The sequence below is a fragment of the Pelophylax lessonae genome (assembly GCF_965119305.1).
Source record: "Pelophylax lessonae genome assembly, chromosome: 3".
Classification (NCBI taxonomy): Eukaryota; Metazoa; Chordata; class Amphibia; order Anura; family Ranidae; genus Pelophylax; species Pelophylax lessonae.
Genome location: NC_138770.1, coordinates 289,217,836 through 289,245,018, shown reverse-complemented (window position 1 = coordinate 289,245,018; position 27,183 = coordinate 289,217,836). Strand labels below are relative to the sequence as shown.

Here is a 27,183-nt window from a genome sequence, read left to right as displayed (position 1 = left end):
AAAAATATTTTATATATGGCATCCAGAAGGTCAGTACTAACAAACTTCAACCTAGGGTAATTTGAGTCAAATACAATATTAAAGTGTAAGTAAAGTCAAGACTTTTTTTTTGTTTTGGATAGTGTAAGGTATGGTTAAGACCCCTGTCAGGTCACAGTGATTTCCCTGGACTTTTTAGTCCCAGAGATGGAACGGGAACTAAGAGGAAAACTCTCCAAGGGGAAAGGGGAAATCCCCTCTCATGCAGTTGTCACCTAAACAGGTGTTCCCATGGAAAGATTTCTACCCACTGCCTGTTCCTGTGTGGATTTCCTACCTTTTGTACTGAAGACAATGGTCATTAGGAAAGATATAGGAGGCAGATCTCTCAGGTGGAGGGGGAATAACAATAAAAACAATGCAGTTTTACCACTGTCAAACTCTATCCAAGACTAAATAATGGGCTTTGCATACACTTTAATATTCCACTAATTTACAAACAACAGTGCACTCAGTTAGAAAAAATTATTTGCTCCCTAACTTCTGGGTCGTATCCTGGCCTTTAAAGGCGTTTTAAACCCCAAACCAAAAATGTAATATATTGCAGCTTACCAGTCATCAGATCTGGTGGCTGCATTTGATTAATTTTTTTTAGACCCCCTCCCGTTTTATCCTGGTGATCTGACCAGTACCACAACTCCTGTGTTAGAGTGCCTCCACTCTGGATGAAGGAGCAAAGAGGGCACCTTTGGAAAGCAGCATTGTTAATCTGGGTGGTGGGGAGTATCAGATGCTCTGGCAAATTTAGATTCACTAACAAATTGAAGCTGAACTCCATCTAATGGCTAGTCTCAACTATCCAACCAGTTTGTTCTGTTGAAAAACAACCGATTTGCTGGCCAGATCACCAGGTGAAAATACAGGAAAGAAAGGCCAAAATAGAAAACAAATGCAGCCATCACATCTAAGAATTGGTAAGCTGCATCATAATGAATGTTTGCTTTTGAGTTTAAGGGCCCATTCACACAGGTGGACCAATTGGTCTGCCTGTCAGTTTTTCAGGCAGACCCGATCAGACCCTCTATTATCCTCTATGGGGCGGCAGGTGTCAACAGACATATGTCTGTTGACACCCGCCGACATTTCATCCAATCCTGTCCAACAAAAATGGAGATTCGTTCTTTTTTGGATCAGATTGGATGACAGTCGGGTGTAAACAAACAGGTGGACATCCAACTGTCCATAGAGGAGAGTGGGCTGTGCGCTTTGCATAAGCGGAGCAGACAAGGACCAGTCATCCACCTGCTAAACAGACAGACTGCAATAGAATCCACCCTGTGTGTAAAGGGCCTAATACCATTTTTTTATTTTTTATTTATAGACACATAGAAGTTTGTATATAAATATAATTTTTAGGTCTGGAACTGCACAGAACTAAAATATTATACGGTAGTAATGGTGAAGGTTAAGTTGGCAGGACACAAAACTTCTCCCTTTGTGTTGATATGACTGTCTTTGATCTGTGTGGTCGTATTCCATACTGACACTTTAACATGAATATCTTTACATGTCAATACTTCACAAAAAATATCTATACTACCATCATAGGAGTAACGACCTTTGCAGTCTACAACAGGTTCCTCAGCGACAGAGACCTTTGCGCCTACTGTCTCTATACTCTTAAAAGATGGGTTCTGGGGAACATATTTAGGTAGAGTACAATTAAGTTCCCTTATTTTCACGAGCTTTACCAGTTTTCCCTGAAGATGCAGTGGCCCCTCGCAAACTATATCTGAAAGTTGAGTCAAATCTTGATTGTCAATTATCCAGTTTCTAAAATTATTCAATGAACAGTTACACCACCAGAGATTGTTTTGAAGATTCAGAGATATCAAGTTGTATAATCCATCAAATATATCTCCTGGAAGCGTGGTCAGCCTGTTGTTCTGTAGACTGATGGCAGCGAGATTAGTTAAATTTTTGAATGTGTTTTTATCAATAATGCTTAAATGGTTGTCTTCAAGGTAAAGGTGAGTGAGAGACTCAAGACCAAAAAAAGCTGTGTTCTGTAACTTTTCAATTAAGTTTATAGACAGAACTAAAGTTTGAAGTTTGTCTAGGCTTGAAAAAATACGTCCAGGAATGGTCTTCAGTTGGTTCCCACTCAGTGACAGAAGTATTAGGTTTTTCAAATCAACAAAAACTTCAGAAGAAAGAATTTGAATGTGGTTTCTTTCAACAGTTAACCATGTTAGGTTGTGCAATGTGGAAAATGGACTAAAATTTAGATGTTTTATTGAGTTGGAACTGAGGGTTAACTTCTTTAGGGATGTCAATTTTCCAAAAAGAGAATGGTAAATCTTGCTCAAATGATTCCCATTTAGTGTTATCTCAGTAAGGTTTGTTAACATATCAAAGGTACCGTGACTGATTTCGGTTATGTGGTTGTTGTTCAGATGGAGAATACGCAAGTTTACAAGGGGTTTAAAAAGATCAGCAGACAATTTTCCAATTTCATTAGAACCAAGATTTAGTTCTTGAAGGTTCACCAGTGGATCGAACAGTAAGGAACAAAGATGTGATATATTGTTACCTTGTAATGCAAGTATTTCCAGTTGTGTGGTCTTTTCAAAGAATCCACAAGGGATAGTTTGGATGGCATTGTGTGTGATGGTAAGTTTTCGAAGTTCTGTGAGTTCATTTAGCATCCCAGGTTTCAGATCTGAGAGCGGATTAGCTGAAATTTCCAAGTTGGTTAAATGAAGCAGCCCCTTAAATGCATTCGGGTTGATAATATTTATAAAGTTGCTGATAAAAATGATCTTTCTTAAATTTCTATATCTTGCAAAGCCTTCACTTGCCAATGTATTTATGGATGTTTCCAAAAACACAAGCTCAGCGACATTGGTGGGGATATCGATAGGGATCTGCATAATTGCATCACCAGAGCAGAAAACTTTAACTTCATTAAAGCAGTTACACTTAGATGGACAACCCATTGCAAATTGTGAAAAGGCATCAAGCAATCCACATAGAAAAAGGATTCTCGGCAGCATGTTTTCTACCTAAAACAGATTCACAGAATAAATATTTGGGTTAATTTATTGTACATAAATTATGGACTAGCTTTACAAACTTGCACAACAGCACTTCTTTAGTAAGGCCCTAAAAAAAATGAAATTCTAATTTTGAACAGGATATATGCAATAATTTGTTATTAATACACGTTCCAATAAAATCCAATAAAAACAGAGGGAAAAATTAAAATTTAGAGCTATTCTTTAGCACAGGAGAGGAACCATGAAGCGGTGCAATATAGCGAGTTCAGGTGTCATGTGGAATGTACAAAGTGCAGGGGTCAGAAGTATGTCAAAAAGTATGTAATGCACATGGGACACCAGGCAAGAGAAGTTGGGCATGTGCATCACACAAGTGATGCCCATGGTTCAGGTGCTATTGGATGATCTTATCCCCCATACATACCCACACCCAAGAGCCCAGAGATGAGAGCCAACAGAATTTAGGGATGTGTAAATGAAGGAAGGGGATGTAATCCAAACACAGGGACTTCTCATGGAAACTGGGGCTCTCAAGGAGAGTGAATATACACATTCACGTATAGACTGACAAACAGACCTACACATTTTCACACAGACAGACACACTCACATACAAACAGACACGCATAAACATGTAGCATAGCACCCTACAGGTAGGTGCTAGGTAAATGTATAGTGGGCCTTGTCTGCCTAACAGCAGGGCTGTGATTTATTTGGCTAGGGAGTCAGGGCTTCCAGATGTGCCTGCTGAGGGGAGAAGTATCCCCACTGGCTCCTGTGAGAGGCTTCTAATAGGGCAGTGTGGGAAGCCCAATCAGGGGACACATCCCAGCTTGTAACGACCCAAAAGGCAGATTATGCTGCAAAGGATTCTGGGAGTGGGTATTAGTCTGGGGGGAAGTGCGTGGCACGGTGTCTTTGGCGGGAGCAGTCCTTGAAAGGAGAGTGAGGCTTTCTCTCCTCCTGTCTGAGGAATGCGGATGTCTCAGGGTGCCGAGAGCCTGCGGAGAGAGAGAGGGGTCCAGTCCCAGGAAAGCCTACACAGGTCGTGAGTACTGAGGATTGCCCCTGGGGGTCTGACTGAAGTTAGAGGGGACCACTCCTGAAGAGGTTCTGGGATCCAGTGTCAGCTAGCTGTAAAGGGGGTACCTAGGTTGAGGACCCTGAAGCTACAGAGGGGGTACATAGTCAGTGGACCCTGAAGAGTTCAAGATTAAAGGGGGCACCTGCAGTGTGGGCCCTAAATTGTACAGAGCATGCCAGTTAAAGTGACAGCTATACAGAATTCTACTATATACTACCTCAAGCTGTGTCAGGCGGGGGAAAGTATTCAGTGACTTTCATAGTACAACAGTGTCAGGAGTTCTACTGTTCTCAGTCTTGGATCTTCTGGACTATAAGTCGAGGATTCAGCACTTCTTCTGTTTTACAGAATATTCTCAGTGTCAGTGAGCGTTGGCTGGCGCCAGCTGGCGTCAAGGAAGCGCCAACGGGCATTTCAGAAGCAAAGTCCCAATTGTAATTAGTTCAAGTCTCAAGGAGTATCCCACTAATTTCTTTCTCCCATCCCATCCCCTTTATTCCAATAAAAAAACCACAAACAAAGTTGCCGGAGTTGTCGCTGCTTCAGTTATCACACCCAGGGTCACAGCTCACATGGGCTGGAGAGATTACCGGTACTAATGGAAGACCCACATCAGGCCTAGAAACCTTGCTACATACAGATTCACACACTTACATACTGACAGACACTCACACAGACAGGCACACTAACATACAGACACAAACACTTGAGAAAGTTGAATGGGTGGTCTGGCCCCCAGTCCCCCCCCCCCTATAACCAATGGCAAGTGGGAGGGGCCCACAAATTTTCATCCTACTCTGGAGTTTAAGGGCTAATTCAGGAGGACGGTGAGCCCTGTCCTCTGTGCAGAGCCACATTTTGTTGTGTCTGCATCCCCCCTCAGTGCTGCATGCAGGCAGCCCATAGAAATGGGTGCAGATGCAGAAGCTGCACAGACACAGTCGCATGCCAAAATTTAACATGCTGGCAGGAACACGTGCACAGATCACCAATCCAAATTTTTTTGCGCTACTGGGTCCGAAAAGCTGCTACGTCTGCACCCACTTCTATGGGCTTCCTGCATTCAGCTCTGCGGGGGAGGGCAAAATGCATATCTGCATGCAGTACGGGGCTCATCATCCTTCCGAATGTGCCTTATATGGCCCATTTCCAGCCCCCATCAATGGCAGTTGAGCAGGGCTGAGAATTTTGCTCCGCTTCACAATTTTAATGGGCAATTTCTCCCCCCAGTCCTCTCCTTCTCCAATCAGTGGCTGGTGGGCGGGGCCCTAAGTTTCTCTTTCTATTCCAGAGTTTGCCAATCCAGGTGAACCTGGAACTTGGGCTCCCCTGCTGATCTGACAGGATCCAGGGCCAGTAGAGGAGAGCTGCTTATACCCCTTTATCAGTGGTCCTGTGAAAGTGCAATAAGATAGTAAAATGTGGTGGCACATTTGAACACTTTAATTGCTTGTGACAGTGTGCCCATTGCATCATATAGTTGTTGGTAGTGTAATTGACCTGTTATCCTTATACGGTTTCCAGAAAACAAATTCCCTTTTTGGATTAATCATTCTCTTAACTCTGAAATGGCTAGTACGTCCAAAATGATTGTTTTAGTTTGCAGTAGATGTTGAAAATGCAACCATTAAATATTTTCTTATACTGTATCTGCCAGTGACAGCTCTCTGCGATATCATGCCTGCACACTTGCTGTGGTTTTTATTTAATACTATGAAGAATTCAGAAGGAAGATTATGAATACTGCAAGGTGTATTGGAGTACAGAAAACTTCTGGTTGTGTAGTGGAATACAGGCTTGAACTCTGACAGACTGATCCTGTTTTGGTGTGTAATTATGCGTGCTTATGAACATTTACAGACATATGGCGTGCATAAGCTTATGAGTGTAAACTCTTTCTACTGGCCAAGATATTAATTTATTCTAGCTGCTTGGATGATTTTTCGCCCATACGCATGCGTTTATGCGCATATGTTCATATATTATGTTAGTAAGCTCCTCTCCAAACGGGAGCTTGAGGCATGTTTTTTTTCTGCTTCAGTCTACTGCTCTAAAATATGAATCTAAATGCCAGAATATGTGTGGACACATGTAGCTGCATTCAGAGGAAAAAATAAATATATTTTACAAGCAACGCTTTTTCTGCCAGCATGCATGAGGCTTAATATTTATTTTTGTTACTTGTTTTTGTTCTGGAGCGAAATGCTTTTGTTAAATGTATTCTTTAGTAATATTCACATTCTTTTCATTCTTCTTCCTGCCATCATTAAACCTTCCCTAGCTAAAATTTCTAACATTTTCGTACAGTTATTTTCTTGAATTTAGAAAATAAAATGATTTATTGAACTCAGGATAATAGAAAGTATAATATTGGAAGCAGGAAAGACTAATCTGTGAAGTTGGACTGAAGTAAACTAAAGCTGGGTATACAGGTACCGAAAGTTGGTTTGTTCAGCAGGAACTGGCCGAATTTTGATATGTTTGTACCACTGTCTGTATATTTGACAGAACAATGGACTTTATAGGCACCAGACAACATCAATTCAATAAAAAAAACTATACATTTTATTACAAATTATTCTACAACATAAAAAAGAATGAAAATATGTGTATATAAAAATCACAGTTATCTGCTAAATAAGATATACTAGTCACACCCACTACAACACCAAGAGGGCCTTATGACCACCATGATGCGACTACCAGTAACCAGGCAGGCATGGTGTAGCTTGATGTAGCTCTACATGTTTTGTGCTACTGCGCTTCCTCAGGACCTTAAGCAAGTACTAATTTAACATAGCAGGTTGGAGAACTATGTTGGTGAATTAAAAGCCATCAAGGGGCGTAATACCAAAAACCCCGTCCAGCAGTCTCAAAGCAAGGTATGCCAGAGGGGTAAGGAGTAGTGAGTGGTGGGGAATAGTGTTGAGCGAACACGGACTGTATTATTCGTGTTCGTACCGAATAATTGGATTTTTTGTACCCGTCTGAACACGGACACGGACACTTTACTGTATGTTCGGGTAAAACTCCGTGTTCGGTCGTTTTATTTCCGGGTTTTGCATGCTTTGGCGCTCTTTTCATGGCGGGCTTTCAACAGCCAATCAACAATCGTTTAACTGGTGTGCCTTAAGCCATCCCAGCCATGCCTGCAAATGTCTCAGTAGCTGTGATTGGCCGTCTGAAGCATGTGACCAAGTCTTTATAAGTTCGAGGCAGCCGCAGCGGCGTCATTATGCTGCTTAGATTCAGGGACAGAGCACACATCAACGTGCTGGCTGCTGATTAGGGAAAGATAGGCAGGAAAAAACCATTTGTGTCCGGATAGAATTGAGGGACAGGTCGGAGTGTTTAGGCAGGGCGAGTTGTAGGCATTTTAGGGATAGAGTCTGCTGAATTATATAGGGTCAGTGTCTTCTACAAACTACAATCGATATTGCTGTGTGGGGGGTGGGGTGAATCTGCACTCAATCCTGATCTACGATCTCTTCTCAATCCTGTTAGGGACAGAGTCTGCTGAATTTTAGGGAAACTGTGTTCTACAAACTACAATCGATATTTCTGTGTGGGGGGTGGGGTGAATCTGCACTCAATCCTGATCTACGATCTCTTCTCAATCCTGTTAGGGACAGAGTCTGCTGAATTTTAGGGAAACTGTGTTCTACAAACTACAATCGATATTGCTGTGTGGGGGGTGGGGTGAATCTGCACTCAATCCTGATCTACGATCTCTTCTCAATCCTGTTAGGGACAGAGTCTGCTGAATTTTAGGGAAACTGTGTTCTACAAACTACAATCGATATTGCTGTGTGGTGTGGGATTGGAGATAGGCAGGTGTCAGTGATCCACATCCATTTTTCTGTGTGTGAGCTGCAGTGAACACAATCTTTTTGGGCTGCAGTGAACACAATCTTTTTGGGCTGCAGTGAACACAATCTTTTTGGGCTGCAGTGAACACAATCTTTTTGGGGTGCAGTGAACAAAATCTTTTTGGGGTGCAGTGAACACAATCCTTTTTGGTGTGCAGTGAACACAATCTTTGTGGGGTGCAGTGAACAAAATCCTTTGTGGGGTGCAGTGAACACAATCTTTTTGGGGTGCAGTGAACAAAATCCTTTTTGGGGTGCAGTGAACAACATCCTTTTTGGGGTGCAGTGAACACAATCTTTTTGGGGTGCAGTGAACAAAATCCTTTGTGGGGTGCAGTGAACACAATCTTTTTGGGGTGCAGTGAACACAATCTTTTTGGGGTGGAGTGAACAACATCCTTTTTGGGGTGCAGTGAACAAAATCCTTTTTGGGGTGCAGTGAACAAAATCATTTTTGGGGTGCAGTGAACACAATCTTTTTGGGGTGCAGTGAACACAATCTTTGTGGGGTGCAGTGAACACAATCTTTTTGGGGTGGAGTGAACAACATCCTTTTTGGGGTGCAGTGAACAACATCCTTTTTGGGGTGCAGTGAACACAATCTTTTTGGGGTGCAGTGAACACAATCTTTGTGGGGTACAGTGAACAGAATCTTTGTGGGGTGCAGTGAACACAATCTTTGGGGGGTACAGTGAACACAATCTTTGTGAGGTGCAGTGAACACAATCTTTGTGGGGTGCAGTGAACACAATCATTGTGGGGTGCAGTGAACTCAATCTTTGTGGGGTACAGTGAACACAATCTCATACTGAAGGTTTGAGGGTGCTGCCTGTTCCATACTCCCCCTACTCCTCATCTAGCCTTTTAGGGGTACAAACAATAGTAATTGGGGCCTAGTGTGGTTGTGTACGTGTGATATACATACACTTTTTTGGGATCATATTTTCTATTCCGCTATTTAATCAAAAACCTCTGGGGATCAGTTAAATTGGGGGATAGTCTGTGTTGGTACGTGTGAGAGAGATCCACCTTTCCAAGTTGTTGGGGTTCATCTCATACTTCTGAAGGTTTGAGGGTGCTGCCTGTTCCATACTCCCCCCTACTCCTAGCCTTTTAGGGGTACAAACAATAGTAATTGGGGCCTAGTGTGGTTGTGTACGTGTGATATACATACACTTTTTTGGGATCATATTTTCTATTCCGCTATTTAATCAAAAACCTCTGGGGATCAGTTAAATTGGGGGATAGTCTGTGTTGGTACGTGTGAGAGAGATCCACCTTTCCAAGTTGTTGGGGTTCATCTCATACTTCTGAAGGTTTGAGGGTGCTGCCTGTTCCATACTCCCCCCTACTCCTAGCCTTTTAGGGGTACAAACAATAGTAATTGGGGCCTAGTGTGGTTGTGTACGTGTGATATACATACACTTTTTTGGGATCATATTTTCTATTCCGCTATTTAATCAAAAACCTCTGGGGATCAGTTAAATTGGGGGATAGTCTGTGTTGGTACGTGTGAGAGAGATCCACCTTTCCAAGTTGTTGGGGTTCATCTCATACTTCTGAAGGTTTGAGGGTGCTGCCTGTTCCATACTCCCCCCTACTCCTAGCCTTTTAGGGGTACAAACAATAGTAATTGGGGCCTAGTGTGGTTGTGTACGTGTGATATACATACACTTTTTTGGGATCATATTTTCTATTCCGCTATTTAATCAAAAACCTCTGGGGATCAGTTAAATTGGGGGATAGTCTGTGTTGGTACGTGTGAGAGAGATCCACCTTTCCAAGTTGTTGGGGTTCATCTCATACTTCTGAAGGTTTGAGGGTGCTGCCTGTTCCATACTCCCCCTACTCCTAGCCTTTTAGGGGTACAAACAATAGTAATTGGGGCCTAGTGTGGTTGTGTACGTGTGATATACATACACTTTTTTGGGATCATATTTTCTATTCCGCTATTTAATCAAAAACCTTTGGGGATCAGTTAAATTGGGGGATAGTCTGTGTTGGTACGTGTGAGAGAGATCCACCTTTCCAAGTTGTTGGGGTTCATCTCATACTTCTGAAGGTTTGAGGGTGCTGCCTGTTCCATACTCCCCCTACTCCTAGCCTTTTAGGGGTACAAACAATAGTAATTGGGGCCTAGTGTGGTTGTGTACGTGTGATATACATACACTTTTTTGGGATCATATTTTCTATTCCGCTATTTAATCAAAAACCTCTGGGGATCAGTTAAATTGGGGGATAGTCTGTGTTGGTACGTGTGAGAGAGATCCACCTTTCCAAGTTGTTGGGGTTCATCTCATACTTCTGAAGGTTTGAGGGTGCTGCCTGTTCCATACTCCCCCCTACTCCTAGCCTTTTAGGGGTACAAACAATAGTAATTGGGGCCTAGTGTGGTTGTGTACGTGTGATATACATACACTTTTTTGGGATCATATTTTCTATTCCGCTATTTAATCAAAAACCTCTGGGGATCAGTTAAATTGGGGGATAGTCTGTGTTGGTACGTGTGAGAGAGATCCACCTTTCCAAGTTGTTGGGGTTCATCTCATACTTCTGAAGGTTTGAGGGTGCTGCCTGTTCCATACTCCCCCCTACTCCTAGCCTTTTAGGGGTACAAACAATAGTAATTGGGGCCTAGTGTGGTTGTGTACGTGTGATATACATACACTTTTTTGGGATCATATTTTCTATTCCGCTATTTAATCAAAAACCTCTGGGGATCAGTTAAATTGGGGGATAGTCTGTGTTGGTACGTGTGAGAGAGATCCACCTTTCCAAGTTGTTGGGGTTCATCTCATACTTCTGAAGGTTTGAGGGTGCTGCCTGTTCCATACTCCCCCCTACTCCTAGCCTTTTAGGGGTACAAACAATAGTAATTGGGGCCTAGTGTGGTTGTGTACGTGTGATATACATACACTTTTTTGGGATCATATTTTCTATTCCGCTATTTAATCAAAAACCTCTGGGGATCAGTTAAATTGGGGGATAGTCTGTGTTGGTACGTGTGAGAGAGATCCACCTTTCCAAGTTGTTGGGGTTCATCTCATACTTCTGAAGGTTTGAGGGTGCTGCCTGTTCCATACTCCCCCCTACTCCTAGCCTTTTAGGGGTACAAACAATAGTAATTGGGGCCTAGTGTGGTTGTGTACGTGTGATATACATACACTTTTTTGGGATCATATTTTCTATTCCGCTATTTAATCAAAAACCTCTGGGGATCAGTTAAATTGGGGGATAGTCTGTGTTGGTACGTGTGAGAGAGATCCACCTTTCCAAGTTGTTGGGGTTCATCTCATACTTCTGAAGGTTTGAGGGTGCTGCCTGTTCCATACTCCCCCTACTCCTAGCCTTTTAGGGGTACAAACAATAGTAATTGGGGCCTAGTGTGGTTGTGTACGTGTGATATACATACACTTTTTTGGGATCATATTTTCTATTCCGCTATTTAATCAAAAACCTCTGGGGATCAGTTAAATTGGGGGATAGTCTGTGTTGGTACGTGTGAGAGAGATCCACCTTTCCAAGTTGTTGGGGTTCATCTCATACTTCTGAAGGTTTGAGGGTGCTGCCTGTTCCATACTCCCCCTACTCCTAGCCTTTTAGGGGTACAAACAATAGTAATTGGGGCCTAGTGTGGTTGTGTACGTGTGATATACATACACTTTTTTGGGATCATATTTTCTATTCCGCTATTTAATCAAAAACCTCTGGGGATCAGTTAAATTGGGGGATAGTCTGTGTTGGTACGTGTGAGAGAGATCCACCTTTCCAAGTTGTTGGGGTTCATCTCATACTTCTGAAGGTTTGAGGGTGCTGCCTGTTCCATACTCCCCCCTACTCCTAGCCTTTTAGGGGTACAAACAATAGTAATTGGGGCCTAGTGTGGTTGTGTACGTGTGATATACATACACTTTTTTGGGATCATATTTTCTATTCCGCTATTTAATCAAAAACCTTTGGGGATCAGTTAAATTGGGGGATAGTCTGTGTTGGTACGTGTGAGAGAGATCCACCTTTCCAAGTTGTTGGGGTTCATCTCATACTTCTGAAGGTTTGAGGGTGCTGCCTGTTCCATACTCCCCCTACTCCTAGCCTTTTAGGGGTACAAACAATAGTAATTGGGGCCTAGTGTGGTTGTGTACGTGTGATATACATACACTTTTTTGGGATCATATTTTCTATTCCGCTATTTAATCAAAAACCTCTGGGGATCAGTTAAATTGGGGGATAGTCTGTGTTGGTACGTGTGAGAGAGATCCACCTTTCCAAGTTGTTGGGGTTCATCTCATACTTCTGAAGGTTTGAGGGTGCTGCCTGTTCCATACTCCCCCCTACTCCTAGCCTTTTAGGGGTACAAACAATAGTAATTGGGGCCTAGTGTGGTTGTGTACGTGTGATATACATACACTTTTTTGGGATCATATTTTCTATTCCGCTATTTAATCAAAAACCTCTGGGGATCAGTTAAATTGGGGGATAGTCTGTGTTGGTACGTGTGAGAGAGATCCACCTTTCCAAGTTGTTGGGGTTCATCTCATACTTCTGAAGGTTTGAGGGTGCTGCCTGTTCCATACTCCCCCTACTCCTAGCCTTTTAGGGGTACAAACAATAGTAATTGGGGCCTAGTGTGGTTGTGTACGTGTGATATACATACACTTTTTTGGGATCATATTTTCTATTCCGCTATTTAATCAAAAACCTCTGGGGATCAGTTAAATTGGGGGATAGTCTGTGTTGGTACGTGTGAGAGAGATCCACCTTTCCAAGTTGTTGGGGTTCATCTCATACTTCTGAAGGTTTGAGGGTGCTGCCTGTTCCATACTCCCCCTACTCCTAGCCTTTTAGGGGTACAAACAATAGTAATTGGGGCCTAGTGTGGTTGTGTACGTGTGATATACATACACTTTTTTGGGATCATATTTTCTATTCCGCTATTTAATCAAAAACCTCTGGGGATCAGTTAAATTGGGGGATAGTCTGTGTTGGTACGTGTGAGAGAGATCCACCTTTCCAAGTTGTTGGGGTTCATCTCATACTTCTGAAGGTTTGAGGGTGCTGCCTGTTCCATACTCCCCCCTACTCCTAGCCTTTTAGGGGTACAAACAATAGTAATTGGGGCCTAGTGTGGTTGTGTACGTGTGATATACATACACTTTTTTGGGATCATATTTTCTATTCCGCTATTTAATCAAAAACCTTTGGGGATCAGTTAAATTGGGGGATAGTCTGTGTTGGTACGTGTGAGAGAGATCCACCTTTCCAAGTTGTTGGGGTTCATCTCATACTTCTGAAGGTTTGAGGGTGCTGCCTGTTCCATACTCCCCCTACTCCTCATCTAGCCTTTTAGGGGTACAAACAATAGTAATTGGGGCCTAGTGTGGTTGTGTACGTGCGAGATACATACACTTTTTTTGATCATATTTCCTATTCCGCTATTCAATAAAAACCTTTGAGGATCAATTGAATTGCGGGATAGTCTGTGTCGGTACGTGTGAGAGAGATCCACCTTTCCAAGTTGTTGGGGTTCATCTCATACTTCTGAAGGTTTGAGGGTGCTGCCTGTTCCATACCCCCCCTACTCCTCATCTAGCCTTTTAGGGGTACAAACAATAGTAATTGGGGCCTAGTGTGGTTGTGTACGTGCGAGATACATACACTTTTTTTGATCATATTTCCTATTCCGCTATTCAATAAAAACCTTTGAGGATCAATTGAATTGCGGGATAGTCTGTGTCGGTACGTGTGAGAGAGATCCACCTTTCCAAGTTGTTGGGGTTCATCTCATACTTCTGAAGGTTTGAGGGTGCTGCCTGTTCCATACCCCCCCTACTCCTCATCTAGCCTTTTAGGGGTACAAACAATAGTAATTGGGGCCTAGTGTGGTTGTGTACGTGCGAGATACATACACTTTTTTTGATCATATTTCCTATTCCGCTATTCAATAAAAACCGTTGGGGATCAATTAAATTGCGGGATAGTCTGTGTCGGTACGTGTGAGATCCACCTTTCCAAGTTTTTGGGGTTCATCTCATACTTCTGAAGCTTTGAGGGTGCTGCCTGTTCCATACTCCTCCTCCTCCTCATCCATCCTTTTAGGTGTACAAACAATAGTAATTGGGGCCTAGTGTGCTTCTGTACGTGTGAGATACATACACATTTTTTGATCATATTTCCTATTCCGCTATTCAATAAAAACCTTTGGGGATCAATTAAATTGCGGAATAGTCTGTGTCGGTACGTGTGAGATCCACCTTTCCAAGTTTTTGGGGTTCATCTCATACTTCTGAAGCTTTGAGGGTGCTGCCTGTTCCATACTCCTCCTCCTCCTCATCCATCCTTTTAGGTGTACAAACAATAGTAATTGGGGCCTAGTGTGTTTCTGTACGTGCGAGATACATACACTTTTTTTGATCATATTTCCTATTCCGCTATTCAATAAAAACCTTTGGGGATCAATTAAATTGCGGGATAGTCTGTGTCGGTACGTGTGAGATCCACCTTTCCAAGTTTTTGGGGTTCATCTCATACTTCTGAAGCTTTGAGGGTGCTGCCTGTTCCATACTCCTCCTCCTCCTCATCCATCCTTTTAGGTGTACAAACAATAGTAATTGGGGCCTAGTGTGCTTCTGTACGTGTGAGATACATACACATTTTTTGATCATATTTCCTATTCCGCTATTCAATAAAAACCTTTGGGGATCAATTAAATTGCGGGATAGTCTGTGTCGGTACGTGTGAGATCCACCTTTCCAAGTTTTTGGGGTTCATCTCATACTTCTGAAGCTTTGAGGGTGCTGCCTGTTCCATACTCCTCCTCCTCCTCATCCATCCTTTTAGGTGTACAAACAATAGTAATTGGGGCCTAGTGTGCTTCTGTACGTGTGAGATACATACACATTTTTTGATCATATTTCCTATTCCGCTATTCAATAAAAACCTTTGGGGATCAATTGAATTGCGGGATAGTCTGTGTCGGTACGTGTGAGAGAGATCCACCTTTCCAAGTTGTTGGGGTTCATCTCATACTTCTGAAGGTTTGAGGGTGCTGCCTGTTCCATACCCCCCCTACTCCTCATCTAGCCTTTTAGGGGTACAAACAATAGTAATTGGGGCCTAGTGTGGTTGTGTACGTGCGAGATACATACACTTTTTTTGATCATATTTCCTATTCCGCTATTCAATAAAAACCTTTGAGGATCAATTGAATTGCGGGATAGTCTGTGTCGGTACGTGTGAGAGAGATCCACCTTTCCAAGTTGTTGGGGTTCATCTCATACTTCTGAAGGTTTGAGGGTGCTGCCTGTTCCATACCCCCCCTACTCCTCATCTAGCCTTTTAGGGGTACAAACAATAGTAATTGGGGCCTAGTGTGGTTGTGTACGTGCGAGATACATACACTTTTTTTGATCATATTTCCTATTCCGCTATTCAATAAAAACCTTTGAGGATCAATTGAATTGCGGGATAGTCTGTGTCGGTACGTGTGAGAGAGATCCACCTTTCCAAGTTGTTGGGGTTCATCTCATACTTCTGAAGGTTTGAGGGTGCTGCCTGTTCCATACTCCCCCTACTCCTCATCTAGCCTTTTAGGGGTACAAACAATAGTAATTGGGGCCTAGTGTGGTTGTGTACGTGTGATATACATACACTTTTTTTGGATCATATTTTCTATTCCGCTATTCAATAAAAACCTTTCTAGGGCAAGATCTTAAATTACAGAAATATGAGGAGACCGTCAAATAAGGGCCGTGGCCTGGGTCGTGGTGCTGCTGGTAGAGCTCCTGTTGCAAGGAGAGGACATGGTCGATCTGTGCCAGCTACACGCACAAGTGAAACACCTTCCTCAAGTGTGAGTAGGCGACAGAACCTGCATCAGTATTTGGTAGGGCATCAAACGCCCCTAGAAGTGATGAGGCCAGAACAAGTTGAGGCGATAGTAGATTGGTTTGCTGCTGACAGTGCCTCCAGTTCCTTCACATTGTCTCCCACCCAGTCTACTGCAGAAAGGTCAGAGTTGGCACCTGCAGCCAATGTCCAACCGTCTTTCACCTCACCCCCTTGCAAATCAGGCCAGCAGTCTGAGCCCCAAGCCATACAGCAGTCTCTTATTCTTTTTGAGGACTCTGTCAGCAGGGTTTCCCAGGGTCATCCACCTAGCCCTGCCCCAGAAGTGGAAGAGATTGAGTGCAGCGATGCCCAACCACTTATTCCTCAAGATGAGTACATGCAAGGATCATCGCAGCACGTCTCCGATGATGACGAAACGCAGGTGCCAACTGCTGCGGCGTTCAGCATTGTGGAGACCGACAAGGAGGGCAGGGGTGAAGACTGGGTGGAAGATGATGTGGAGGACGATGAGGTCCTCGACCCCACATGGAATGAACGTCATGCAGGTGAACTGAGTAGTTTGGAGGAAGAGGCGGTGGTCGCACAGAGCCACCAGCACAGCAGAAGAGGGAGCAGGGTGCAGAAGCGGAGCGGCCGTGCCCTAGACACTACGCCCGCTACTGCCCAACGCAGCAAGGGAACGAGCGCACCAAAGTCAGCTCAAAGGAGTTCTCTAGCGTGGAAGTTCTTTAGAAAATGTGCTGATGACAGGACACGAGTGGTTTGCACCCTGTGCAATCAGAGCTTGAAGCGAGGCATGAACCTTCTCAACCTGAGCACAACCTGCATGATCAGGCATCTAAGTGCAAAGCACGAGCTGCAGTGGAGTACACACCTTCAAAACCAAGAAACGTCTCTGGCTCATCCTGCTTCCTCTTCTGCTGCAGTCTCGGCCGCTCCAGCCACATCTGTAGTGATACCGGCACCTGCCACCCCGCAAACAGACGATCTGTCAGCAACACCACCACCTGGGTCACCAACAACCATCTCCACAATGTCCCGTGGAAGCGTTCAGCTTTCCATCTCCCAAACACTTGAGAGGAAGAGGAAGTACCCCCCTACCCACCCGCGATCCCTGGCCCTGAATGCCAGCATTTCAAAATTATTGGCCTTTGAAATGCTGTCATTCCGTCTGGTGGAGACGCACAGTTTTAAAAACCTTATGTCGGTGGCTGTCCCACAGTACGTCGTGCCCAGCCGCCACTACTTTTCCAGGCAAGCCATCCCTTCCCTGCACAACCAAGTGGGGGAAAAAATCAGGTGTGCACTGCGCAACGCCATCTGTGCCAAGGTCCACCTAACTACGGATACGTGGACCAGTAAGCACGGTCAGGGGCGTTATATCTCCCTAACGGCACACTGGGTAAATGCAGTGGCGGATGGGCCTGAGGCGGATAGCAATTTGGCGCATGTCCTTCCACCACCGAGGATTGCAGGGCGCTTCAGTTTGCCTCCTGTTCCTAACTCCTCCTACTCCGCTTCCTCATCCTCTACCGCCTCCTCATCCGGACAGCGTAACACCTTCACCACCAACTTCAGCACGGCCAGGGGTAAACGACAGCAGGCAGTTTTACAACTTGCCTGTTTGGGGGACAAACCACACACCGCGCAGGAGTTGTGGAGGAGCATGGAACAGCAGACAAATGAGTGGTTGCTGCCAGCGAGCCTCAAGCCCGGCCTGGTGGTGTGCGATAACGGGCGAAATCTCATAGCAGCTCTGGGCCTAGCCGGTTTGACGCACATCCCTTGCCTGGCGCATGTGCTGAATTTGGTGGTGCAGAGGTTTCTTAAAAACTACCCCGATATGTCAGAGCTGCTGCAGAAAGTGCGGGCCGTTTGTGCGCACTTTCGGCGTTCTCACCCTGCTGCTGCTCGCCTGGCAGCGCTGCAGCGTAACTTCGGCCTTCCCGCTCACCGCCTCATATGTGACGTGCCCACAAGGTGGAACTCCACCTTGCACATGCTGGAAAGACTGTGCGAGCAGCAGCAGGCCATAGTGGAGTTTCAGCTGCAGCACGCACGCGTGAGTCGCTCTGCGGAACAGCACCACTTCACCACCAATAACTGGGCCTCCATGCGAGACCTGTGTGCCTTGTTGCGCTGTTTTGAGTACTCCACCAACATGGCCAGTGGCAATGACGCCGTTCTCAGCTTAACTATCCCACTTCTATGCCTCCTTGAAAAAACAATTCGGGCGATGATGGAAGAGGATGTGGCACAGGATGAGGAGGAGGAGGAGGATGAAGAGGTAACATTTCCAAGGCTTTCAGGGCAGTCATTCGCAAGGGGCTCCGAGGGTGGGTTCCTGCACACGCAAACGCCAGGGACGCAATTGTCCAGCAGGGGCACAGTTCTGGAGGATGAGGAGGATGAGGAGGAGGAGGAGCTGGAGGAGGAGATGGAACCATGTTCACAGCAGGGTGGCACCCAGGCCAGCTCATGGCCATCACTGGTGCGTGGCTGGGGGGATACAGAGGACACGGACCATACACCTCCCACAGAGGACAGCCTTTCGTCGCCTCTGGGCAGCCTGGCACACATGAGCGATTACATGCTGCAGTGTCTCCACAACGACCGCCGAGTTGCCCACATTCTAACTTGTGCTGATTACTGGGTGGCCACGCTGCTGGATCCCCGTTACAAGGACAACGTACCGTCCTTAATTCACTCACTGGAGCGCGATCGCAAGATGCGCGAGTACAAGCGCACGCTGGTAGACGCCATGCTGCTGGCATTCCCATCTGACAGCGGGGCCACAGTGGAAGCACAAGGCAGAGGAGGAGGAGGAGGAGGTCGCCAACGCAACCAGGGCACCGCCAGCACCTCAGAAGGCAGGGTTAGCATGGCCGAAATGTGGAAAAGCTTTGTCAGCACGCCACAACAAACAGCAGCACCAGCAGCTCAGATGGAACGTCTTAGCAGGAGGCAGCATTTTACCAACATGGTGGAGCAGTATGTGTGCACACGCCTACATGTAGTGAATGACGGGTCTGCCCCCTTCAACTTCTGGGTCTCCAAATTGGGCACATGGCCTGAGCTTGCCCTTTACGCCTTGGAGGTGCTGGCGTGCCCTGCAGCCAGTGTATTATCTGAACGGGTATTTAGCACGGCTGGGGGCGTTATAACAGACAAGCGCAGCCGCCTGTCCAGAGACAATGTGGACAAGCTCACGTTCATTAAAATGAACCAGGCATGGATCCCACGGGACTTTTCCGTACCTTATGCAGAATAGCAATGGATACCGACCTTACCCACCCATTGTTCCATTTTTGCTCTTTCTCACTCTTTTGGGGTGTACCCTCATTTAAAATTTGTGAAAAGAAGCAGTGTTGGCTACCTCGTCCTCCTCCTCAGGGCCAGATTAATGTAGGGTCTATTGGAGCTGCAGCTCCAGGCCCCTACCTTTTATATAGGCCCCGGGTTGGCCATATTCACTGTTACCGCTCTTCTGTCACTTGTAAACACAGAAGTCTGGCTTCTATGCTCGCTTCCCCAGGCAGCACCCTCAGAACCTCCCCACACAGCGTGAAGGCCGGACAAGGAGGGACAGTTGGCGATGCATGGATGTGTTTATGGGCTTCAGAGACAGCATCCCATGTTGAATTAGGCATGCATGGCTGCACCCTTCCTCCTCTGGGTGCATGGCAAGGCACGGCCCTAAGGCCCTTCAAAATCCTCAGCACCAAGCCCATGATGCTGTTAATCCGGCCCTGGTCCTCCTCCACCGCCGCTTCCACCTACACCGCCCATAGGTGTGCGCAGCCTATTGCATTAAGGTGTGCACCCCAAAGTTGAAATACACATGCATGTGTTTGCCAGCAGGGAGAGTAATGTATCGGGGCCATGTACCTGTAGGCAAGGAGAAATAGAGCAGAGCAGGTCCCAGGGAGATCTTTCCCATCTCCTCACTGGCAATGCTATGTGCCCTAGGTGATTAGGGTGTGCCCAGGCACACCCAGCACACCCTGTGCGCACGCCTATGTCACCGCCACATCCACCACCACCTCAACCTCCCTCCTACTCCATATGGGCCTCGTCCTTCAGAGATGAAGAAGAACATTGTTTTATTTTTCTGTTTTTTTTTGTTGTTTTAAGTTATTTCCCTATCCACATTTGTTTGCAGAGCACTTGCCATGCTCTTAATTACGTTTTGCTGCCATTTGCAGCACTCTAGCCCTTTCCTTTGGTGTTTTAGAGCCATTTTAGTGCCTTAAAGTTCGGGTCCCCATTGACTTCAATGGGGTTCGGTGTCCGGGAAAAGTTCGGTAAAAGTCCGGGACACGGACCCGGACTTTTTTTTAAAGTTCGGCCGAACCCGTCGAACACGGACATCTAGGTGTCCGCTCAACCCTAGTGGGGAATTAGCTCAAATTTAGTATGAAGTAAGGGCTCTAGGTTACATAGTTAGTGAGGTTGAAAAAAAGACACCAGTCCATCCAGTTCAACCTATGATGAGTGTGTGTGTGTGTTTATGTCAATAGTACCTCAAATACCCCTGTATGTTGTGGTCATTAAGGTGCTCATCTAATCGTTTTTTGAAATGCTTTTCGCTGATATCACTGCTTGTGGAAGAGAGTTCCACATCCTTACCGCTCTGACGGTATAGAACCCTTTACGCAATTTAGGGTTAAACTGCTTCGCTTCGAATTTTAGCGAGTCCTTTTATATTCCCTTTCACTGAATAGTTTGTTCCCTATGCTAGGGTCACCAGTACGGTATTTGTACATTGATATTATATCCCCTCTAAAGCGTCTTTTCTCCAGAGAGAATAAGTTCAATGCTTGTAGTCTTGCCTCATAGCCGAGATCCTCAAGTCCCTTTATTAGCTTTGTTGCCCTTCTCTGGACTCTCTCCAGTTCCAGCACAGCCTTCCTGAGGACTGGTGCCCAAAACTGGACGGCATACTCCAGATGCGGCCGGACCAGAGTCTTGTAGAGTGGGAGAATTTTTGTTTTATCTCTGGAGTGAATCCCCTTTTTAATACATGTCAGTATTCTGCTGGGTTTGCTTGCAGCAACTTGACATTGCATGCCATTGCTGAGCTTGTCGTCTACTAGGACCCCCAGGTCCTTTTCCATCTTAGATTTCCCCAAAGGCTCTCCCACTAGTGAGGAACTTGCGTTCGTATTTCTGGCACCCAAATGCATTACCTTACATTTTTCAATGTTAAACCTCATTTGCCATGTAGATGCCTATCCCATTATTTTGTTCAGGACATCTTGTAAGATTACCATATCCTGCGTAGAAGTTATTGCCCTGCTTAATTTAGTATCGTCCGCAAATACGGAGATTGAGCTGTTTATTCCATCCTCTAGGTCGTCCCAGGTCAGGTCCTTGGGGGACCCCACTTTCCACACCAGACCATTCCGAGTACTCACCATTCATCACTACCCTTTGGATTCGTCCCTGGAGCCAGCTTTTAATCCAGGTACTCACTTTATGGTTCATACCTACATACCTTAGTTTGTACAGTAAGCGTTTGTGGGGAACTGTGTAAAATGGCTTTGCAAAATTTAGATACACCACATCCACAGGCCTTCCTTTATCTAGATGGCAGCTCACTTCTTCATAGAAGGTTAATAGATTGGACTGGCAAGAGTGATTTTTCATGAATCCATGCTGATTTCTACTAAAGATACAGTTTTCATTACTAAAGCCTTTTATATAGTCCCTTATCATCCCCTCCAAGATCTTACAGGCTATTGATGTTAGGCTAACCGGCCTGTAGATATATCTTGGCCCTTTTTTAAATATTGGTACCACATTGGCTTTTTTCCAATCGTCTGGTACCATTCCCGTCAGTAGACTATCCATAAAAATTAGGAACAATGGTCTGGCTATCACCTGGCTGAGTTCTTTAAGGACCCTCGGGTATAAGCCATCTGGTCCCGGTGACTTATTTATGTTAAGTTTTTCAAGTCTAGTTCTGATTCTGTCTTCTGTTAACCATAAGGGTGCTTCCTGTGACATATTATTAACTTTAATATTACAAGCTGGGTTAATGTAGCCCCCCAATACCTTTGTGAAGACTGAGGAGAAGAATTTATTTAGCACCTTCACCTTCTCTCTGTCCTTTGCAGCCAGATTCCCTTTGCCATCCTTTATGGGGCCAATGTGTTCTGGTCTCACTTTCTTACAATTTATATACTTAAAAAATGTCTTGTTTTTCTTTTTTTTTTTACTCTCTTCCACTATGTGCATTTCATGTTCTATTTTAGCCACCCTAATTTCGCTCTTACATTTCTTATTGCATTCTTTGTAATTTTAGAATGCTGCCAATGACCCCTCAGCCTTGTATTTTTTAAAGGCCTTTTCTTTAGTTTTTATATGCATTTTTACATTGGAGTTTATCTACCCAGGGTTTATTTTAGCTCTTTTAAACTTATTCCTTGTTGGAATGCACTGGCCAATACCTTTATTTAGTATGCACTTAAAGCACTCCCATTTTTCCTCCGTGTTGTTTGTTCCTAGGATTTTATCCCATTTAATAGCATCTAGCATAGAGCGCAGTTTAGGGAAATTGGCTCTTTTGAAATTCAGTGTCCTTGTATTACCCTTGTGTTTCCTATTTCTATGATTTATACTGAAACTAATTGACCTTTGTTCACTGTTTCCTAAGTTTCCCCGTATTTCTACATCCGCAGTCAGGTCTGTATTATTCATAATCAGTAGGTCTAGTAACTCATTTCTCGTTGGTGCGTTCACCATCTGACCCATGAAATTGTCCTTCAAAACATTAAGGAAATGGCGAGCCTTAGATTAATCCATGGTTCCTTCTGCCCAGTGTATATCCGGATAATTGAAGTCCCCCATTATAACAACAATTCCTATCCTTGCTGCCATTCCAAGCTGTGATAGGAGGTCCACCTTCCCCTCCTCCCTCTGGTTGGGGGGCCTATAGCATACACCCAATATTACTATCCCCATAGTACCTTCCCTTTTAAGCTCTACCCTCAGGGATTCCACCTCCTACCTAGCTCCATTTTTTATATCGTCCCTCATATTCACTTGCAGATTGTTCTTGAAATAAAGACATACCCCTCCTCCTTTTTTACCCTCCCTATCTCTACGATAAAGGGAATACCCCTGAATGTTTGCCAGCCAATCAGGAGAGCTGTCTCAGGTCTCCGAGATTCCCACAAAGTCAAAATCCTCATCATACATTAACAGCTCCAGTTCTCCCATCTTGTTGGCCAGACTTCTAGCATTGGTATATAAACCTCGTAATTTTGTCCGGTTGCATACTGTATCCTCGATAGATGTTTTGAGGCTGCACTGTCAATTTACCTTGGGTTTTGGAATTCTGGTCACCCTACCGCTAATGCCCCCAATAATGCCAGCTAAATCATGCTCCCCGCTGGCTAATTCTACATCTGGACCCCCCCCCATCACCTAGATTAAAAGCCCCTCTAACTTTTTGTCTATCTTCTCTCCCAGTACGGCTGCACCTTCCCCATTTAGGTGCAGTCTATCCCTACTAAAGAGCCGGTAGCCAACTGAGAATTTGGCCCAGTTCTCCAGGAACCCAAACCCCTCTTTACTACACCAGCACCTCAACCACTTGTTAACTTCCCTAATCTCCCGGTAATATAGAAATTCCCTAATCTCCCGTTAATATAGAAATAATTGTATGGAACAATCATGGAATGCAGGATGTGCAGTTCCCTTAGGGGTCCCTTCAAAAGCATATAAACCAGGATCTTCAACCGATTGGTGTCTCCAAGATATGTCCATAGGGCAGGGCTCGACAAACCCCCAGGTCGCATTTGCGACTAGAATTAGCGACCTGGCGCCTGGGGTGCCCTGCAGGAGGTGTCCTGTCCCTTTTGCGCCCCCACCTCCCCCCCGAGTGCACGGACTTCCACGCCGTCCAAAAATTAAGGCCCCGGCTTTTCGGCCTTCTTCTGTGAGTGAGAGAGGCTTCCACTGGGGAACTGGCGCCCTCTTGTGGTGGCTGGGAGTAATGACTTTCCACTGCCTGTTCCAAATGCAATGAGAGGGAAGTTTTTGCAGGCTTCGTCTCTTTATCCAGTTACCTTTGCTTAAAGGTAAGTGGACAGGGAGTGTGGTTATTATTATTAATTTCTTTTTTAAATTAAAAAAAAAAATAATAATAATTTTTTCCTTTTTTTTTAATTATTAAAAAAAAATGTATTTTTCTTTTTTTTTTCAATTATTATTGTTATTAAAAAAAAATATATATATATATATATATATATATATATATATATATATAAAATCTTTTTTTTTTTTTTCCCCTCATCGCCATGCCACAGCCGAAGGCCCCTTTCACACGGGCTGTCTGATCAGGTCCGCCTGTCAGTTTTTCAGGCAGACCTGATCGGACCCTTCATTCTCCTCTATGGAGCAGTAATCTGCCGCCATCTGCTCCTGTCTGCCAAAAACAGACGGATGGTTGTTCTATTTTCTATCCATCCCGACCGTGGATCAGATCAGATGGCAGCGGATGGAAAGAGACAGTCTGTTTTCATCCAATTGCGCTATAGAGGAGAGTGGGGTTCTAGTCGTATTTATGTGTAAATTTATTATCCGTTTTATTAACTAAAGCTTGGTTGTTTAAAAAAAAAAAAAAAAACTGGCTCCTAACTTTTTTAGCTGGCTCCTAGATTTCAGGCAAATTTGTCAAGCCCTGCCATAGGGTATTAAGTATCTATGTAAATATTCCTCAAGCAGCTCATCAGCATCCCCCCAAAGCATCCACCGTAACTGTCTGCTCAATAAAAGTCAGCTTCTGTCAAATGGGCATGCAAAAAAAACAGTTTTCGATCAGTCTTTCCAGCCAGAGGTTTTTGACAGGGGATAAGAAGACAATAGCGCAGCGGGAGAGATCTCTGCATTAACATTGCTTCTGTGGATGCAGGGATTTGCGAGGTTGTTTTCCTTCGAAACGCTGGCTGAATGAATAAAAAAAAAAACTCAACATGTATACCCTGTTTTAGGGGTGCAACATAATGCACAATCTCCACAAAATATACTGTATATCCCAAAATAAGCACTGTTTATAGGGACTGTGTTAGAAGCAGGTCATTAAGGACTTGTGGTTGAGAGAACTTGTAGTTTTCAAACACTAGCCTGTGGCTTGTTGCCAAGCTGCGGTCTTTCTCCTGCTGCCTCTGATAGCTAGACTCTGGCTATCTGAGCAGACAGGAAGCCACAGCCCAAGAAGAGTGCACTGTGCTCCACTCCTGCCAGCTCCTGGAATGTGGGTGGGGTTGCCACTTCATCCCTTTAAACCCATACACATATTAATGAAACAAGTTCTGTGGCTAATTAAGGTGGTAATTTAACTCACTTGGTGTCTTACCTGTATTAAATTAGCCTCAGAACCTGTGCAGTTTTTGGGTTTAAGGGATGAGGTGGCAACCCTACAGGGGGGTAAATCTGGAAAGGGCCCTGTAGACAGCTCTGGATATCCTGGGCAAAGTGACACGCACCAGGCTCCAGCTTCAAGCCGAAGCTGCAACTAGCTAGAAGGAGCCTTGAAGCTTTACCCTCATTCCAGAAGCCAACAGAAGAGCAAGACAGGGCAGATCTTGACATGATATGTAAACTGGAGATTTCTTTTGATGAGTGCCTGTGCAAGCTAGAGATTGTGACATTGCAGTGAAGTCTGAGCTGCAGGCAGGAATGGATAAAAGAGAGAAGCTTGTTTGGTGAGCAAAGAGCTGACCGGAAAATACATAGATGCAGCCATCAGGTTCAGGTGAACTTCAGCCCACATGCTAGGTTGGCAGTGAAGCGTGCACTCTATTGCTGGGATGCTGTGTGTGTGTTTTTTTTTTTTTGGGGGGGGAGGGGGACTAGCTTTAGGTATACACTTACTTTTACATTCTCCTCCTGAGATTTTATTTTCTATTGTTGGAACCGCACACTGCCCTCACCCTGAAAACCTTTCTCTTCTGCCTGCCAGGCTCAGTGCTGCACCAGTAATCGCTCTTCTTTTATGGATTCCCAGTTTAAAATTGCTTGTTGTGTTCTGATTGGTTTGAATTCATGTGAAGAGTCCAGATACTGACACTGTGCATACAAAAATGTCTACTTCAGGGACTGTTACTGAGCAACATTACATTAAAAATGAGAATTAGAAATATGCAGGGAAGAAGAGTTGTAGCTTAAGAACTAATCCGATTTCACCGTTTATTCTAGAAAAACATTGAATACAAATTCTGATGGGCTGCTGTTGAGGTTTCCAAGGGTTTTTGACAAATATTTTTTCTACTTAAATTTAAGGTGAATTATTTTATCCATTCATTGGATGCAGTAGGTTTGACGTCAAACGCTAGTGTTTAGGTATTATGTTAACAGCTAAAGAAACTGGTAAACAGACATAAATAGAATAAAACAAACAGCATTCTTAGCAATCACAGAATTGTTCATTTGTTAACAAAAAAAAAAAAAAAGGAACATCTGCCTAATGAAAACCTATTATAACATATGAAAAGATTAAAAATGACGTACCGTTTTAACTGCAATCTGTGAAGCATCCACCCAGTTTATTGATCATTCAGACACTGAACTGACTCATATAAAATCCTACAACAGTAAGTAAAAAATATTACCAGGATCTGAACAAGCAGTTTTCACAGGGTGGGGAAACAATGTTTTTTTTCTTCTCTTATCATAATGTCAAAACAATTCCTGAAATAAGCCAATGTGTGTTCCTGCTGACTAATTTATAGGACAGCTTGACCGTTGTTTATGAACATGGAACTTTGCAAAATAGAAACTGCTGAACATGGTTTGAATGTAAGACAGAAAAGTCGACTATGGAATACAATGTTTTAATAGCAAAAGGCAAAATGATGCTTTATTTTGTAACTGACCAAAACAAGGACCTTTAAGCCCCGGTTCACACCGGGGCGACCTGTCAGGTGACCTGGTCGCCTGACAGGTCGCCGTAGGTCGCCTGGCATAGAGAAGCTGTGGACCTGTTCTAATAGGAGCGACACAAGTCGCTCCGACTTAGAAAAAGGGTCCGGAGCTTCTTTGGGGTGATCTGGAGCGACCTGCATTGACTTCAATGTTATGAAGTCCGTGCCGGCCGCTCCGAGGTCGCGGTGCGAGCAGCGCGCCGCGACCCGTGAGGTCGCCCCGGGAAGTCAGATCGCCCCAGTGTGAACGGGGCCTTACAGTGTTTGACAATGTTTTCAAATGACTTGAAACAACAGGACAGGCAAAAAAAAAAAATCAAACATGGTGGTTAGCATGGATAATGTAACAAGACACAAAAAAAAAAAAAAAAAAAGAACCAAAGGTATTTTCAACAGTGCATCCCAATGTTGGTC

At 44.5% G+C, this 27,183-nt stretch overlaps 1 protein-coding gene across 1 annotated transcript; it reads right to left on the bottom strand.

Annotated features, from left to right (window-relative positions):
• Positions 1 to 1,286: 1,286 nt before the first annotated feature.
• LOC309551253 (uncharacterized protein) lies at positions 1,287 to 26,429 on the bottom strand. The gene is made up of 2 exons (XM_082251772.1): positions 26,357 to 26,429; positions 1,287 to 3,044 (listed from the first exon to the last, which is right to left on the bottom strand). Exon 2 carries the CDS (start codon positions 3,033 to 3,035, stop codon positions 1,422 to 1,424), a length of 1,614 nt encoding a protein of 537 aa, XP_082107898.1. The 5' UTR covers positions 3,036 to 3,044; positions 26,357 to 26,429; the 3' UTR covers positions 1,287 to 1,421.
• Between the last annotated feature and the right edge of the window lie 754 nt (positions 26,430 to 27,183).